A 16,348-nucleotide genomic window follows, 5' to 3' on the forward strand; every position below is an offset into this window, starting at 1 on the left:
AAAATAAATAAATAAAAAAAAACAGCTCAACAGTTAAACAAATTTTATTATATACACGATATAAGAAGTCACTTTGTCAGATAAACTACAGATGTGGGTGTATCAAGATTAACTTTCGCTCACTGTAATGAGAAATATGGCCACTGTTGCTACATATTGATAACTCTTGACAACTTCTGGACTCTGTTGAGCAGCAGGTCGCCCTTCTTGATGGTTTCTTGGTACTGCCAGTTTTTGCTATCAGGTCTGGAAAGAAGACAAGGAAGATATTTAGTGTTCTGCCTCTGCTTACTGACGTATGTGTTAAATTTAAGGTAACATTACCTATTGGTTTCCACAATCTCATTCACTTTATCAATTTTACAGTGGAGGCGTCCAGCAGCTATGAATCGGGAAAGTTCCCTAAAAGGGAGAACATTCAGTGCAGGTAGTTACAATAAAAGTTAGTAATAACTGTTAATTTCCCTGAAACCTTAATATGAGCACAGGATGGAAAAAAATTAATGACTTACAAGACTAGTTCAGTATTTTGGGAAATGTACTTGTTCACTAGCTGAGTTTTAGGTAAATAACATTGCGGTGAATGTTGCAGAAAACTCGGGGTGGAAATGTTGCGGGCTGTATCCAAATGCAATACAGGTATGACCAACATATGTTTCAACCTATGTTTATAACTCAAACACAAAGTAAAAATAAATCTCTGAAAAATGTGGAAAGATTTCTTAAATATCCCCTTGAAGCTAATTTAAAACCATCTAATGATGAACCAATTACAATAGCCCCTTAGGGGTGAAAGACAACACAAAAAAATATTCATTGGTGAATTATTGTCCCCTTAAGTTTATCCCCCACATTATTTGGCCAGCATGTCTCGATCTGAATTTCCTACCGAGTTTCTATACGCAACAAATTCTGAAAATGTGGCACATCAGTGTGTATTTGTGTGCATACATGCTGCCACTTACTGATCAATGAACTCTGTGCTCACACCAAAGGCCTCAGCCATGTAGCCCAGGGTGAGGGAACGGTAGGACTCTAGCAGCTGGCTGTAGGCCTGGATCCTCATCTCCCTCACATAGTAACGGTAGTGTGGCGCAAAGAGCCAGTCCTTCTTCATCTCTTGCTCCACCATGGCTGACCGCATTTTGAAACATATTGGGGGAAAAAAAAAAATACCATATTCAAACTCTGGGAGTGTTATTCTACAAGGAGGGATAAATGAAATATTAATCACAAACAACAGTTCTCTAAATCCATAAGAGAAGTCTTCCTCACCCAAAGACTGGAAGAACACAGAGTAACGGCACTCGTACAGTGAGAAAAGATACTGACGTACAGCAGGTAGACTGTGCAGCACCTCCAAGATCTCTGCTCCTTTTATTACCTGCAGAGAGACAAATTCAACAGCACCTCATCATCTAATTGACATGCATCTAAGAATGTGTAAAGCACAGTTTCAGTTTGCGACAGCATTCCTCTTCCTACCTTTTCACGAAGGTCAGGCCTTTTAAGGGCAATCATGCAGACATAAACAGTGTAGGTAACAAAGGTCTTGTAGTCCATGAGCTCGTAGGAGGTGAAGGTGGAAACTGTGTCGAGGAAGAGTTCAGCAGCTTGTTTGAAGTCCCTGATGGCCACACAGTACAGGCCCTGGTAGACCTTCAGACGATTCCTCCTATCCCAGTCTCCCCCCTCCTCAATAAGGCTGCACAGAAAATATTTGCATGAGCAGAGTATTTGTGAATGACGCAATGAGTATTGAAGACACTGTTTTTCTGAAATATTAAGAACAACCTTATTTTAGCGCCTTTACCTCTTGGCTTTCTCTGAGTTGCGTGTGATGAGATCGCTGTCCATGTAGAAGAGGCCGATCCTCAGCAGATAGAAGACAATGTCTAGTCTGTGACCCAGGGCAACTGTCTTGTCATAAGTCTTCCTGAAGGCTGTTAGGGCACCTTCCTGTGGACAAACATGACAAAAATCACACAATGTTAGTGAGCCTGCACCTACTTCAATGTGTGTTCACTCACCTGTTCAAAAACAAACTTTCTGATAAACTGAACTAAAGAGGAAATTAGTCATTCACCTCATAATATCTGTTGATGTAAGGAGGTGTGTGTGGTATTTTTAATAGTACACACATTACAGAACCCGACCCCCCACCCCCCCCAAAAAACATAAACTAGGAAGCTGACATTGCATGTAATTAGCCCTTGTTTTAATAAAGGCAAACAAAGTAATTCCCGCTGAATGTGGAAGACCTCAGTGAGGGTTAAGTTTGGAAAGATAACATGAAATCCACACGATTAAGCCTTTGCCATTAGAGTAACAAATGTAAACTATTATAAGTCTGTGACCATTACTGATAGAATTGAGCAGCTTTTGGTGGGTTAAGCTGGTTTGTGTTACTAAATCTGTCCATTGGCGAGCAAAGGAAGAATGTGTCTCTGTGTTAGAGCTGAATGAGTGTTTTTCAGCATTTACACTTATTGGCATTAGTCCGACAACACAGGTCTTCAAATTGAAAAAACACTTGACACTTTTTGACTAGTGACACACGAGAACACACACAAATAGTATGCACAGGCTACATGCACAATAAATAACCAGTGTTCTAATTCCCCGTACGGTGTTGACTCTATACAACCACCACCATCATGTGTAACCACAACACTTTTCTGAATGTATCTAAACAACCGGATTGAATAGATGCTGTCTATTTTGACTCAGTGTGTAGGTGTGTAAGGTCGAAATCACACCTTGTCTCCGATCCTGATCAGATACTCAGCTTTGGCCATCATGGCGTCTCGTATCTCGCTCTCTCCCAGGTTCTTCTCCGCGTCCTCCAGCACGTCGTCCAGCCGCTTGAGCTCCTCCTCGTTGGCCTTCTTCATTTTACCGAGCAGGTCCCCGTCCAGCTGCCACTTCAGCTCCTTACACAGACCCTCATAGTACGGAGCCATGTCTGCGCGCACACACACGCACACAGGTTCATGATTTAGCAGAGATTTTCACCTGTGGCTATCGAGGAAAACCTTCATCGTTATTATTATTATTGCAGCATCTACGAGGAGGTCATATATCCAGTACACCATGTGCTGAGCATACAGTTAAAGTGCTGTGAAAAGGAGAGAAGACGGTGGGCAGACATGCTAACTCACTGTTAGCTTTGATTGCGTCCATTAGCTCGGTCTTGACTTTAGCATCCTGTCGGTGGCCGTCCATCGTCAGCAGAAACTTCAGCTGGGCTATCCTCAGGTCCGGGTTTTTGGGCAGACCCTCCTCCTCCAGGTTCTCCAGAGGCATTTTTTCGCTCAGGAATATACACACGGACACGCAGTCTGGGTGCTTTCTTTGTGTTAGACGGAGTGCACTGCTCGCAGTTACCAGCTAGTCTACAATGACTACGGAAAACACCGAGGTGCGTCGCTTCCGCCGGAGAGTCCGTCAGCGAGAGGAGACAAGAGCGGAGCACGGCCCGACTTTTGGGTCCGGCCTTCCACCTACCGCCCCCTGCTGGACACCTCCGGAGGACAGACGCAGTGTCCTTGTTGCTGCATAAAGCCCACTGATGCATTGAAGTGCAATGTGAACAGCAACAATTACAGTAGTGATCAATTAGAAGAGGAGGAATAATAACTTACAGTAACAACTATAACAATGGTGACAATTGTTGAATTTCTCTTCTAGCTGTCTATCTTTATCTAGATAGTATCATACTACAACTGAGAGGATGCTCCACTTCAAGGGCGTAACTTTGGGTCTACCATTTGGGGGGGTTACATATTTTTGTTAAATCAGAATGATGTGATTATATTCGGGGGGGGTTATATTGGCTGGACCTAATTTTTTCATGGGTCATGACCCCTTATCCCCTGTTCAAATTATGCCCTTGCTCCACTTAAAGGGCATGGACGCTACCACAGGTCCTTTCTGCCTTCAGTGGTCAGATTCCACAATGAACCCCCTCCACTGAGTAAACAATATGCAATTCAACTGCCAGTTCTCCTGTACGTATCAGTTTGCCTAGATTACATTTTTGTTTTATATATTCTTTCCCTCATATGTTTGATGATGCTGTGACGTGCAAATTTCCCCTCTGAAGGATTAAAGAAGGACTAGTTTATCTTATCTTATAACACAACTATGGAACACAGCCCATCTTAGGGCATAAGGTCTTAGGGCATAAGGTCATGAGGACATAATCATTGGTAACTTTTCACCAGAGAGGCTGTAAGTTGCAATGGCCATGTGTAATTTATTGAAATACAAATGAACAGGCATGACAGGTGTATCTTACAAACCTTGTCATGTTTGATTTCAATCTGTTGCATCAGGCCACAGAACATATCGTGTGTGCAACAACCATAGAGGTAATCACAATACCTGGATGCTTTGCTTCTGGTCAAAGAGGCAGAAAAGTTAATGATAACCAGCAAGAAATACCTAACAGAGTCTATGCAATCTGGATAGCAGTGCCAGGTCTGTACCACTAAAGAAGAAATGGAAACCTTGCTGCAACAGCTGGTAGGACTTTCTTTCTTTCTTTCTTTCTTTAAAAAAAAAAAACAAAACAAAACAAAACAGTAGTATGCTTGTGCTCGGCCAAACTTACATTAACAGGGAAAATTACATGACATGACATCAAAAAGCTGCTACAGCACTTTTTGAGTTTGTCTCTGTGACTAATCTATAACAGCATTTCAGCTGAGTCATTGTGCTGGTGGCTTATGAGCTGTCTTATAAATATATTATTTTACCAGTTTGGAACCCTCCAAAATCAATCATATGATGATGTTGCTGTTATTGTTACTGATGCCAATAGTAAGAGAGAAATACCATTGTTTTTACCGATGATATAACACTAGCCATATGCAGTACTTTTCTTTTTTTACAGTATCCCTTCCTTAAATTGTTTTCATTTTGGTATTCAACTAAAATTACTCATAGATACAATTCACAGACCTTTCCCCATTATTAAAACACAGGCTGATGATGTGAAGGAAACCTTACATACTTAATCATCTAATTGTACATAATGTGTCCTTTTTCCTTTGTTCTTTAGACCCATGGCAATGCTCTGTTCCTCATCATTATTTTAGGAATTGGAGGAACCTTTCAATTTGGCTACCACACAACTGCTCTAAGTTCACCCTCACCGGTGAGTTACGTCACTTAAAACCTTTCTTTTCATCCTGTGGTTTAACTTTTCAAACCCACTAAAATGCTGCACTAAAATGCAGATCTACTGCACAACTTCAACAGGATTGCCATTCTTCTTCTCTGATAATAATTGTTCCTTTGAACTTTAAACTTTAAAACTGTTTTTGCAGTATATACAGCGCTTCATCAACAACAGCTGGTATGATAGATATGAGGAGCCTCCACCAGCACACACAGTGACGATGATCTGGTCTCTTATTGTCTCCATGTACGCTGTTGGGGGACTCTTTGGGGCTGTCAGTGTCAAATTTATCTCAGGAAGGCTGGGAAGGTGAGTAAGACAACAAGTGGAGCATGTAGTCTGACAGTTTGACTGTTCACATAAGACTAGAAGGGATGTGTGTTCCTTCCTCAGAAAAAGGGCGGTGATCTGCAACAGCTTTATTGGCATTGTTGCAGCCGGGATCATGCTGACAAGTAAGATGGCAAATTCTTTTGAAATGATCATTGTGGCAAGGACTCTGTATGGCTACTCATCAGGTAAGCCTGCGGTACATACTCATAAATAAGCATAAATAAATAATAAATAAAAAATATTCTTAAACTGACTGAACAAAGTAATCCATGTCTTGCAGGATTAGGATCAAGCACCCATATCATGTACCTTGGAGAGATTTCACCCAGAAAGATAAGAGGCATGGTGACCCTGACCTCAGCCATCTTTGCATCATTTGGCAAATTGTTTGGACAGTTTTGTGGTTTAAGGTACATGAAAACATATTATCGTTCAAATTTCTGAATAGACAATAGCAACAGACAAGTTGAAAAAAATAAGGATAACATTTTTAAGCTTGAAGACAAGCCGTGTCTACAGAAAGTAATGGTCTCTGTCCCATTAAATGGGGAGCATCTATGAACTGCCATCTGCAGGTTAGTCCGGAGATGCTCCATGAGGCATGGGCGTAGCTGAGTGGTTCGCGTACTGTACATGCCATGTAATCGCAGCATCCCGGTTTGAGTCCAACCAAGCTTACCTCTCTCTCTCTCTGTTTCCTGTCGCTCACTTTGCCAATTACTGTTTGAAATAAAAGGCATAAAAAGCTTAAACCAAAAAATACATTAAAAAAGAAAGGGTCTGGGTTTTTGGCTCTTTGGTGTCTTGGCTGTATGATTTGAGTCATAGGTTTTGTTCAAATCTTTGCCACCACCAGCCTTCATCATGGTGAAGCTATTAGCCAGAACATGCACAACACCTGGAGGGTTCAATTACTCTCTCACAAGACTGGAGAAACCTTTTAATTTCTGTTTGACCAGCTCTAACGCCGTCATATGGCTGTTATATTTATCAATCTACCATAAAGACCTTCTCAGATGGCTGTCCGTTCAGCAGGCCTTTCTTTAGACAACTTCTGAAGCTCTGGTAGAACTCTTGGATAAAGCTGTTCTTGTTCCGTTACATAGCTGTTTAAGCTGCTCTGCTTGGCATCATTGCTGGCAATTATGAGTAAATTGATGTTTTTGTTGTTGTTGTTGTTGATTCTTGTTTTCAGAGAGCTCCTTGGCCGCGAGGAGCTGTGGAACATTGTCCTCTGTGTCCCTTCATTTTTCTCTGTGGTTCAATTGATAGCGCTACCTTTTCTTCCTGATGCTCCCAGATATTTATTCATAGAGAAAGGAGATGATCAGGCATGCAAAAAAGGTTAGTCTCTTTCCTCTTGCCCATGCAGAACTTCAAATAGCTTCTCACAGAATGGCTATCAAACAGCTCTGTAATGATTCAGGGAGATGGGGCACCGTTTTACAAGGAATCCAAGTTATGTTAAGGAAGAAGAAATATGACTGTATATATTTTACAATGTTTTAAATGTTGCTGGACTTTCAAACTCCAGCGCTCCAGAATCTTTGGGGCCAAGGTGACTACAAGCAGGAGATGGATGAGATGTTGGCTGAGCAGGCAGCGATTGAAGCAGCCCCACCAAAAAACCCTCTGCAGCTGCTGAAGGACAAGACTGTCCGATGGCAGCTCATTACCATGTCTCTCATCACTGGCTTCAACCAGCTGTCAGGCATGTCTATGGTGAGGATGGAGCTTATTCCTGGTGCTAGCGAACTGCAGCAGATGCTGAGTTCTAGCATTTGGTGAAGATGATACATCCTTAAAATCTAATCCTTGCTGCCCCTCCGCCCAGATCAGCATCTTCTCCTTTGACATCTTCTTGGAGGCAGGCATACCGAGAGACAAAATCCGCTATGTCACTCTTGGTCTCGGAGTATCTGCAATCATCACATCAATCTCTTGCGTATGTATCACTTCTTATATGTTCCAGAGGGCGTTGATTGTAAACCCTGTTTGTATTAACATTTTTTTTATTTCACTTTTTCCATCTCAGGCTTTCCTAATTGAACACACTGGGCGGCGGCCATTGTTCTGGGGAGCCTATGGTGTCATGTCTTTGACTTGGGTTTTCGTCACTGTCACAGTGAACCTGGGGGTAAAAACCTGTCATGTTGGAATACTGGTACAGATGTGGGCATAAATTCAAAGGGCCAGGTTTCCTGTGTTATAAAAGAAAAAGTAGCCATAGTACTGTCAATCCATACACAGTTTTAGTTGTTGTTTCACTGGTTTAGATTCTCTGGGATGTCTCTCTCAACCCAGATACATTGCAATACATAAAATACATTAAGTAAAGCATTTACGGGGAAAAGTGTCATGTGAAATATTTTCTACCATAGCCAGGATAGTGAACCACAATCCCTTGACCTCCACCATCAATGCTGTTAAAATTAAAATGATTAGAACAGGCAAAATGTGTACTACAGTCAAAGTGCACAAGGCCAGACATTTAGTAATTGCTCTAGAAGTTACCATTATAGTAAAACGTGTTGATGTTCACACATTAAAATGTGTCATTCGTGCAGACTTCCTACAGCTGGGTCCCATACATTACCTGCGGTCTGATCATCCTCTTCATCATCTTCTTCTGTGGAGGACCTGGTATGAAGTTTACACTTGTAGCTGACTGTTGAAGGAAAAGGGATAGTGAGAGCATCACACACACATTTCTTTGTGAAGATGATTAATCCGATACTTGCTCTGGTTCACTCAGCAGGAGCATCAGCTGCTCTCAGCAGTGAGCTATTCATGCAGTCTGATCGAATGGCAGCACTTGTCCTCATAGGGATCCAGCGCTGGCTGATGTTTGCTATTCTGGGTCTAGGCTTTCCATTCCTTATTGTGAGTCCAGCCGACTTGAGATCTGCTATATAAAGATCTTTAACAGTGTCAAAAACAACACTGTTAATGAAGCTAGGTCTGATGATGTTCTTGTTGTCTCCTCCTTCCCAGAAGGCCCTCAGCTCTTACTGCTTTGTGCCATTTGCCTGTGTGTGCCTGCTGGGTAGTCTTTATACCTTCTTCATCCTGCCTGAGACCAAAGGGAAGACCCTGTTGGATATATCGAGGGAGTTTAGAGCTATCACTCTCTATGGGAACTACTTCAGAGAGAAGAAGCAATTGGAGACCAAGCTCTGAGGCATCCCAGATGGAGCACCTGCAGACTCAGAGTTAACTGAGAATAACAGATGACACTGTGTAACTAAAGGGACATCATTTGGGTTTGGAAAGAGAATTTGAAGTAATTACTCAGGAATCAATCAATGATACAAAGCATAAATGAAGCTAAATGGCTGCATGACACAAACGATAATGAGCTGTTTTACTTTTTGTCCATAAATGGATATTATTTTATGCCAATTTACTGAGTCTGTCATTATTTATCATTTATTTTTTCCTACTCAAGCAGGTTGTGGGTTCAGTTGCCAGCCTGGGGCCTTTCTGTGTGGAGTTTGCATGTTCTCTCTGTGCCTGTGTGGGTTTCCTCCCACCATCCAAAGACATCATGTTTGGGTTCATTGGTGACTCTAAATTGTCTGTAGGTCTGAATGTGAGTGGTTGTTCGTCTCTGTGTGTCTTTGTGTGTTGGTCCTGCGATGAACTGGCAACCTGTCCAGGGTGACTCCACCCTCACCTGGAACGTTGGCTGGGATTGGCTCCAGCACCCCCGTGACCCAGAACGGAAAAGTGGTAGAAGATAGATGGATGAATGGATGGATGGATTTATCCCACTCTGGTTTCCCAACCTGTAACACCTAGAGCAGCAAATAACCAGTAAAATAACAGCTATAACTTACTAAATCCATACCTATAACACATACTTGCATTAATCAGGATGCATTTTAGAGTAGAATCTACATTTCTTTGTTGTTAATAATATTAATAGTTCACATATTTCCAAGGTTAGATTTTGATGCCATTTTTTATGTCATTTTCAAGCATTATCAAAACAAGCTCTACAGATCACAGATGTGTAGTCTTCACGCTCCGAACCTGTACTTTAGACAATCAAAAACGGAACTCATTATAAACATGGAATAACAGAACTGTTATTTGTTTTTTGTCACGGAATAAAAAGGAGCGTATCTGTTGGGAAAATGTTCTGTGGGGGTCACTCATAATGCACGCCCACCTACCCATGAATTAATGGGTAGAATAAATAAATAAATAAGTAAATGTGGTGACATAGTGAGTGTGGTTCGATTCCCAGTAGGGGCACCTGAACATGTCGAGGTTAATTGGTAACAGGTGATGAACTGGGCTACAGGGTTAGACCTGAGCAGAGACTGCCCCCCCTTCCAGAGACCTGGTCTTCCAAAGACTAGACCAGAGACAGGACCTCCCCAGAGACCGGACCCCTCCAGAGACCAGACCAGACCAGAGACCGGACCCCCCCTCCAAAGACAAGAACGGACCCCTCCACAGAGACAGGGAATAAAAAGAAACATATCTGTCAGGAAAATTCTCAGAGGGGCTCACTAATAATGCACGCCCCCCACCAGTGAAGCGGCTGTCTCAGTGCTAAGTCAAACGAGTCACTCACTGAGCTCAACACAGAGAGGTTGACTATCATGTACTTCAATGGAGATGTCAGTAATCGGTGGAAAACCAAAGAGCATGGGGACTGAAGAAATTGTCTATATTTCATTGCTTAAAACAGTGTCTCTGGCTTAAATTTACTTAAAATGCTAAAAACGGAATTCTCAAAAATTAAAAACTTGAAAAAAAAACAAAACCCAAATATGGGAGAAAATGAAATGAAATGAAATGAAAGAATAAAATGGATTTTATAGGGCTGCCTCTATTTTGTATGTAGGACGTCCTGACGTCCCGCAGTGGTTTAATTAGTGCCCAAATGTCAAAAGGGCAAAAGAGGCATTTCAGTCCCCTAAGACACACATGGATCTGTCCCTGACATTCTTATACAAACACCCTCGTGAAGAATTCAGCATTCAGCAGTTTACAGCTGTAGTGGCTCAGTTCAATCAACAGATGGCAACGTTAATCTTCTATTGAGATTCACTGTTCGAGCCTTTGCAACACGTATAATAAATAAATGTCAAGGTTTTTAAACTGATGTGTAGAGGTAGAAAACTAGTTGATGATATGAAGTCAAAACAACCATTTGTACTTACTGTTCTTGTAATGAATTCATATTTTAGCATTTGGTGCTTTTGAGTTAATAGTTTTGGCCTTGTGACAGACTCTCTCCGACACTCCGCATTTATGCTGAGTATGTTATTTCTATCTAATAGGACAATAAAACAGCATTTGCAAGGCTTTGGCCTTGCTCTGGGTCATTTTTGTAAGCAGATTTCACAATGCCCGATGGTTTTTTTTAGGTTCTTCAAAGACTTGAGTAGAAAGTAAAATTCCCCATCAGTGGTGAGCCCATGCATAGCAAAGAAAAGGTAAAATGAAGGCCATTTTTCTTCTGTCGCTCTGCCTGGCAACACTGAGCGCACTGGCAGTGCTGCAAATCAGAGAGGAGTTGGACGGGTTACAGATTGCGTGAGTCACTGTTTCATAAGTCTCAAGTTGTACATCGATCGACCAGGAGCTCTGGACATGCAACGTGCTGATTTCTCCAGTGAGTTGGCCTACACATGCTGTTTTGCCTCAGCCATGTGAATATGATTATCACATGAAAGTGCCACTTAGTGTAAAGGCTCCACAAAAATAAAAAGGTCCTTATGAATAAAGTGTCCATTGTCTGTGAAGAGAGACTTATCTACTTTGTTTAAGTGGGGGAGGATGAGGAGCAGATGCCAGAGGAATTAATGACACTGACACTTTTCTTGAAAACTAAGTGACGGGGAATTTCATTTTGCCCATATCAATAACACCCCGCTCGACTTGATATGGAAAAACATTTCAGCTTCTTTGTTAAGTTCATTTCAATATCTTACAGACATGGTTCCAACGTCCTCAAAACAAACCAACAATTTCTGTGCACATCAGCTTGATGCTCTTTCCATTAACACTCTGTTTGAAGGATGTGATAACATCTGTAATTTCCCTTCTAACCTTAATCCAGAAAGGTCATTGTTTCTCAGCCACTAGTTTCCCCACTTCGTTTGGTCTGCTTACACCCCATTTGTTTCATAAAGGTGTTCCTCTTGAATATTGGATGCATTGAAAACTTTTAATCTTGAAGTTTTGACAACCTTTTCTTTAAAAAATTAAGGATACAACCTTTGTCAAATGAATATGAAAGCGTCTAATGCAGTAGTTCTCCAGAGTTTTCTTTTACGCCCCCTGTGAAGCAGTAAAATGAAAAACTACTACAAGTCTTCTAGTACAGTATTACAGTACTAGTAATACTATAGTATTGTTTGTCTATAATAGTGCTACAAGTTGCACTTTGCAGCAAAATAACATTGAATGCTTAAGATGAAAGAAAACTAAAACATTTTTTAAATTTATTAACTTAGTTTTTCAGAAAAGATTAAAAGTGCATCAATTTGCATTAACTTCAGTAAAGATAAATCTTTGTAAACCTTAAACACTTTTCTACCAACAAGATGTAAGCAACAGCTCCAGGAAAAAAGGTACAACACAAACTTAAATCAACTGCTTGAATCACTTGTTACTGCAAAATTAAACTTAAATATCATTAATAAATATTAATAAACACAATTTATCAGCATCATGACCTCAGGAAGACAACAAATGAAGCACATTTACCGTTTCTTTAGCTTCTTTCCTATTTGAGCTTGCTCGGGGTCGCTCCGTGACTTGCATGATTGATTTGGCTGAACTTTTCATGCTGAATCTTTTTAAAATCAAAATGATGAAGTCTTTCATATGATTAATGGGAAAACTCAAGCGGCTTATTGGCGTGATTATTCTGATGTTATTTATTTATTTTTCTTTCTTTCTTTGTTTCTTTTTTTTTATCAGCGTGATAGGTTTGTCACGTCTGCTCATTTGTTTGGCGTCATGCTTTCTTCTTCTGCCCCTGTTTAATGGCGCCACTGCCACCTACCGCAGCGGAGGCGCTACTACGGGGTTTTTTTTTTTTGGTGCGATAATGAAAATGCTGAGACGTCTGCTAAGGCCCGATCATCGATTTCACACCCCCACTATTTGAGAAAAACCGATCCAGTATAAACATTTTCTTACATTTCATCCAGAAGAACCCTTCCCATCTGCTTGCAATCTATTATAGGAAACGTAACAAGATCAAATGGCCCATTTGCGCCTGTGTAAATCACAATGTAATGATAATACGTACGTCTTGGAAAGTCTTGGAAAAATGTGTCACTGTTGAGTCAACATCACACGTTTTCTCTGCCTCATTTACAGCTTGAGGACCAATTGGTCCATCCATCACAGCTGAGTCAGAGAGGTGTGGGGGAAGAGACAGAGAGACTCAGCAGACATTCATGTAATGTGCTTAAGAGAAACACTGGAACAAACTTGAATGGTCTCCAACAGTAAATGTTGCTCGCTGTGATGGTTTCGTACAGGTGGCACACAGATGGGACCCCTCCTGAGACCTGGGCTTGTTAATGAGTCACAGCGAGGAGGGGTGGTGCAGGCTGATATCATGAACCAGACGGAGCCCTCTGGCAGCCCAGCTTCGAGGTACCCAGCATGCTATTCTCCAAGATGGCTAGTTGCCCCTCGAGCCGTTGGATTTGCAGATTAATCTAAACCTGGCAGGATTTACCATGCCACGTGTGAGGCAGAGCAAACACTGGAAATGAATTATTGTTTTCTCTTAACTGTTGCTGAAAGATGACAATCAGGCCTAATGAGGGCCCCCACAGAGACCTAATATCCACCAACGAAGGGTGCACAGTGTGTGTCAAGATTCCTGTTTACACTATTCAACAGCGTACAAAACCTTCTCAAAACTTTAAGTCAATTCAAACAGGGATTAGTCTGAGAGGTGAAGCTGAATCTGATACAAAGTGCTGACTAGTCACATTTGAGGCCACTGAGAGGTCAAAGGTTTCACTTAAGTGGGTGAGAATGCATTTTGAGATTAGTGGGTTTAGTCAGGGTCTGCAGGTCTGATGATGTTCGCTGTCCTTTTTGTGCCGACAACTGGAGGCTGCCTGTACAACAAGGAGCCTTTTGGAGATAATCACATTTTTGCTATCATATTTAGGTTTGCACTGAGAAAGTAGGAAGAAGAGGAGGAGGAGAACAGAGGCAGATGGATTGTGGGGATAGTGGCACACACTGACACAGAGCCTCACTTGCTAAACAGAGGAGATTCTGTGAGTGGGCAATCAGCGAGGAAAATCCCCCGCTGCACCAATGACCTTATATGCGTATTAGGGGCCATATAGAGGGACTATTCTTGGCATATCCGGATATAGTGACGAAAATTACATTCACAACAGGGAGAGCAGAGGACTTCCACACCACTCATACTGAAATCTTTTGAAATGGTTGAATTTAGCCTTTAGGTGTTTAATCCTCATTTACCTTGAAAAAACTTTGACTCGTGCACATACTGTCAGCCTGCGGTTGACTGTGATCTTGAATTTGTGCATCTGTTGACATTGTTCTGGTATTTGCTGGTAATTGAACACACATGATGAGACTGGAGGAGGGGAGACTGGTGGTAAGCCCTCAGACAGTGCCATCATGCGTTTCCTATTTGCCAGCCAGTGTGTGTGTGTCTGTGGGAGAGAGAGAGAATGTGTGTACTTGCGTGTCTATGAGACCAAGTTGGTTTTGTGTGTGTGCTCGTGCGATAACACACAACTGGCATTCTTCATTTGTAAATAATTGCATCAGGCTATTTCAGTTTGCTCAGAGCGCAGCTGTAATTTGCAGGCGTTCTGCTCTTAAAGACCGGTAATTATGGCTTTTAGAGTCTCCCAAAACATCTGAAATGGCTTCAACTCGTGACAGCTGTGCATCTGGGCTCTTACACACTCATGCATGCACTGACATTTGAAGGGCTATTAATTAAACTGGTACATTTTGCAAATTGATTTTAATACACAGGTACAGCACTCCGCGCAATAAGGTAGAAACACTCATGGATGGATGCACTTTTTTCAATCAATGATTTAACTATATTGATATATTATTGACAATGACAATTGTCACACAACCTTTGCAAAATAGTATGGCTAATATTATTATTATCATCTTACTGATTTTGCAAATCTAAAATATGAGGAACTACTTTTCTATGGTTAACCCTAACTCTCTCAAGAGAGATTTCAAATTAAATTTGCAAACTAGGTATGATAACGATGATCCTTTTGTTCCAATGTACATACTTTTCGATTCAGTTATCATGCCAGAGTTGAACAAGGTTTGACTAAACCATCTATTTTCACATTGACACTTGATTTGCTTGTTGTTTACTCAGTTCACTTACCCCTGGTTGTCTGGTCTCCATGGTCTCTTTAGAGAAAAAAAGACCTTGACTTGACTGTAAAATATAACTACCTGCAATACAAGGCAATCACACCTTTGCATTTTTTGCCAGGTAACTATGGATTGCCAGAAAGAGTTGAGAAAATGGCCACAGAAGAAAAAATATTTTCATCAGTTGGCTGCCTTTCTCCTTATTATCATTCTTGCTCCATGATACAGCAGTTTTTAGAAGTTATTGTAGGTGTGACTAACTGCTGTGATTAAAATGGATATGTCTGAATATCTAATGACAGCCAATTTGTGTTCTCTCTCTTTATATATGTATATATATATATATCACATATATCACATATATATCAACATCTATAACAAGCTTTATAGTGCAATTGTTGGTATAGAATAAGCACACTGTAAACATGACTTTTAATCATGTAAACATGCTTTGGTGAGGAAAAATATAGACTAGGGAAGATAAAAGGAGATGTGATACTTGCGGATACTTGCAGATGAATGGTTCCACATCATGATCATGATTCATGTTTTTGACAAAGATAGGATAATGTAGATCAAGTTCTCACTTAAAATGTCCGGGTAAATACAAATGCTTCTCATCCACTTGCTCTGTAACACGTAATTGTTCAAGTACTTGTTAAAGATGCTGAGTACCTAACCTCCTGTGGATTTATTTTGCTGACAATTCGATCTTGGCTAGCAAAGCGACCGTCATCAGCCATCCTCCACCTTGAGTATGGGATGGCCTGGGAAGCATATGGCTGCACTCTGCTGCCACAACTTCATCTGCTTTTAATTAAACACATGGAGACCCCCCCCCCCCCCCCCCCACATACACACACACACCGGGCTAATAAAGAGATAAATTGATATGGACTACGTTGATGATGATACTTCGAAAGCTCATGTTTCAAGAACAGTAACTGCAGATATGCAGATAGATTGAGTGCATTTTATTGTTTGTCTCATCAAACTCAGAGACAATGATTACTGTGATAGACATCCAAACTTTCAGCTGATTAATTTACTGCTGCAGCTTTAAGACTGGCTAAAAGCAGGGGGAAAGTCTCTGCTAATGGGCCAGGTCATCATCAGTCAGACATGATGTATCTCACGTGTTTATGCAGCTGGTTTTGTTATATCTCAGCTGACTAAATGAGGCCTCATTTGCCTGCAGTCTGGGAGCTGTCCGAGTAGCCCAGAGTAAACATGAAAACTGGTGCACACGCCTTGGAAGTTGAGGTTAGGTGAAGTAATGGTGGCAATGTGCCAATCATGTTAACAGCATTAGTGCCTCGACACCTCTAATCAAGAGATTGACGCTCACACACCTTGTTCCAAGCATATGTGTATGCGTGCATGGCTTATGGGGGCTAGCAGCAGTAATCCCTTGGCCACATGGACGTCAGAGGCAATCCAATTTAC

General features: G+C 41.3%; 2 protein-coding genes and 1 long non-coding RNA gene across 4 annotated transcripts; 1 reads left to right on the plus strand and 2 right to left on the minus strand.

Moving 5' to 3' along the window:
• Positions 1–26: 26 nt before the first annotated feature.
• Positions 27–3,406, minus strand: psmd6 (proteasome 26S subunit, non-ATPase 6). Of its 2 annotated transcripts, none has more exons than XM_029501409.1 (8): positions 3,162–3,406; positions 2,760–2,965; positions 1,814–1,959; positions 1,486–1,705; positions 1,276–1,384; positions 966–1,134; positions 325–402; positions 27–246 (listed from the first exon to the last, which is right to left on the minus strand). In XM_029501409.1, exons 1-8 carry the CDS (start codon positions 3,304–3,306, stop codon positions 150–152), a joined length of 1,170 nt encoding a protein of 389 aa, XP_029357269.1. In that variant the 5' UTR covers positions 3,307–3,406; the 3' UTR covers positions 27–149. The 2 variants fall into 2 exon arrangements, with proteins under 2 accessions (XP_029357269.1, XP_029357270.1); XM_029501410.1 differs by having other exon boundaries at positions 3,279–3,306.
• Positions 3,407–4,482: 1,076 nt separating this feature from the next.
• On the plus strand, positions 4,483–8,698 carry slc2a9l1 (solute carrier family 2 member 9, like 1). Its single transcript, XM_029502768.1, has 12 exons — positions 4,483–4,527; positions 5,066–5,161; positions 5,334–5,494; positions 5,579–5,703; positions 5,799–5,928; positions 6,714–6,862; positions 7,053–7,240; positions 7,353–7,463; positions 7,554–7,655; positions 8,086–8,161; positions 8,274–8,401; positions 8,513–8,698. The coding sequence occupies exons 1-12, from the start codon at positions 4,504–4,506 to the stop codon at positions 8,696–8,698; spliced, it is 1,476 nt and encodes a 491-aa protein (XP_029358628.1). The 5' UTR covers positions 4,483–4,503.
• Positions 6,884–12,522, minus strand: LOC115043967 (uncharacterized). The gene is made up of 3 exons (XR_003840752.1): positions 12,248–12,522; positions 9,195–9,315; positions 6,884–8,186 (listed from the first exon to the last, which is right to left on the minus strand). It is a non-coding gene; the product is annotated as an uncharacterized LOC115043967 (long non-coding RNA).
• Between the last annotated feature and the right edge of the window lie 3,826 nt (positions 12,523–16,348).

Source organism: Echeneis naucrates, chromosome 5, assembly GCF_900963305.1.
Source record: "Echeneis naucrates chromosome 5, fEcheNa1.1, whole genome shotgun sequence".
Lineage (NCBI taxonomy): Eukaryota > Metazoa > Chordata > Actinopteri > Carangiformes > Echeneidae > Echeneis > Echeneis naucrates.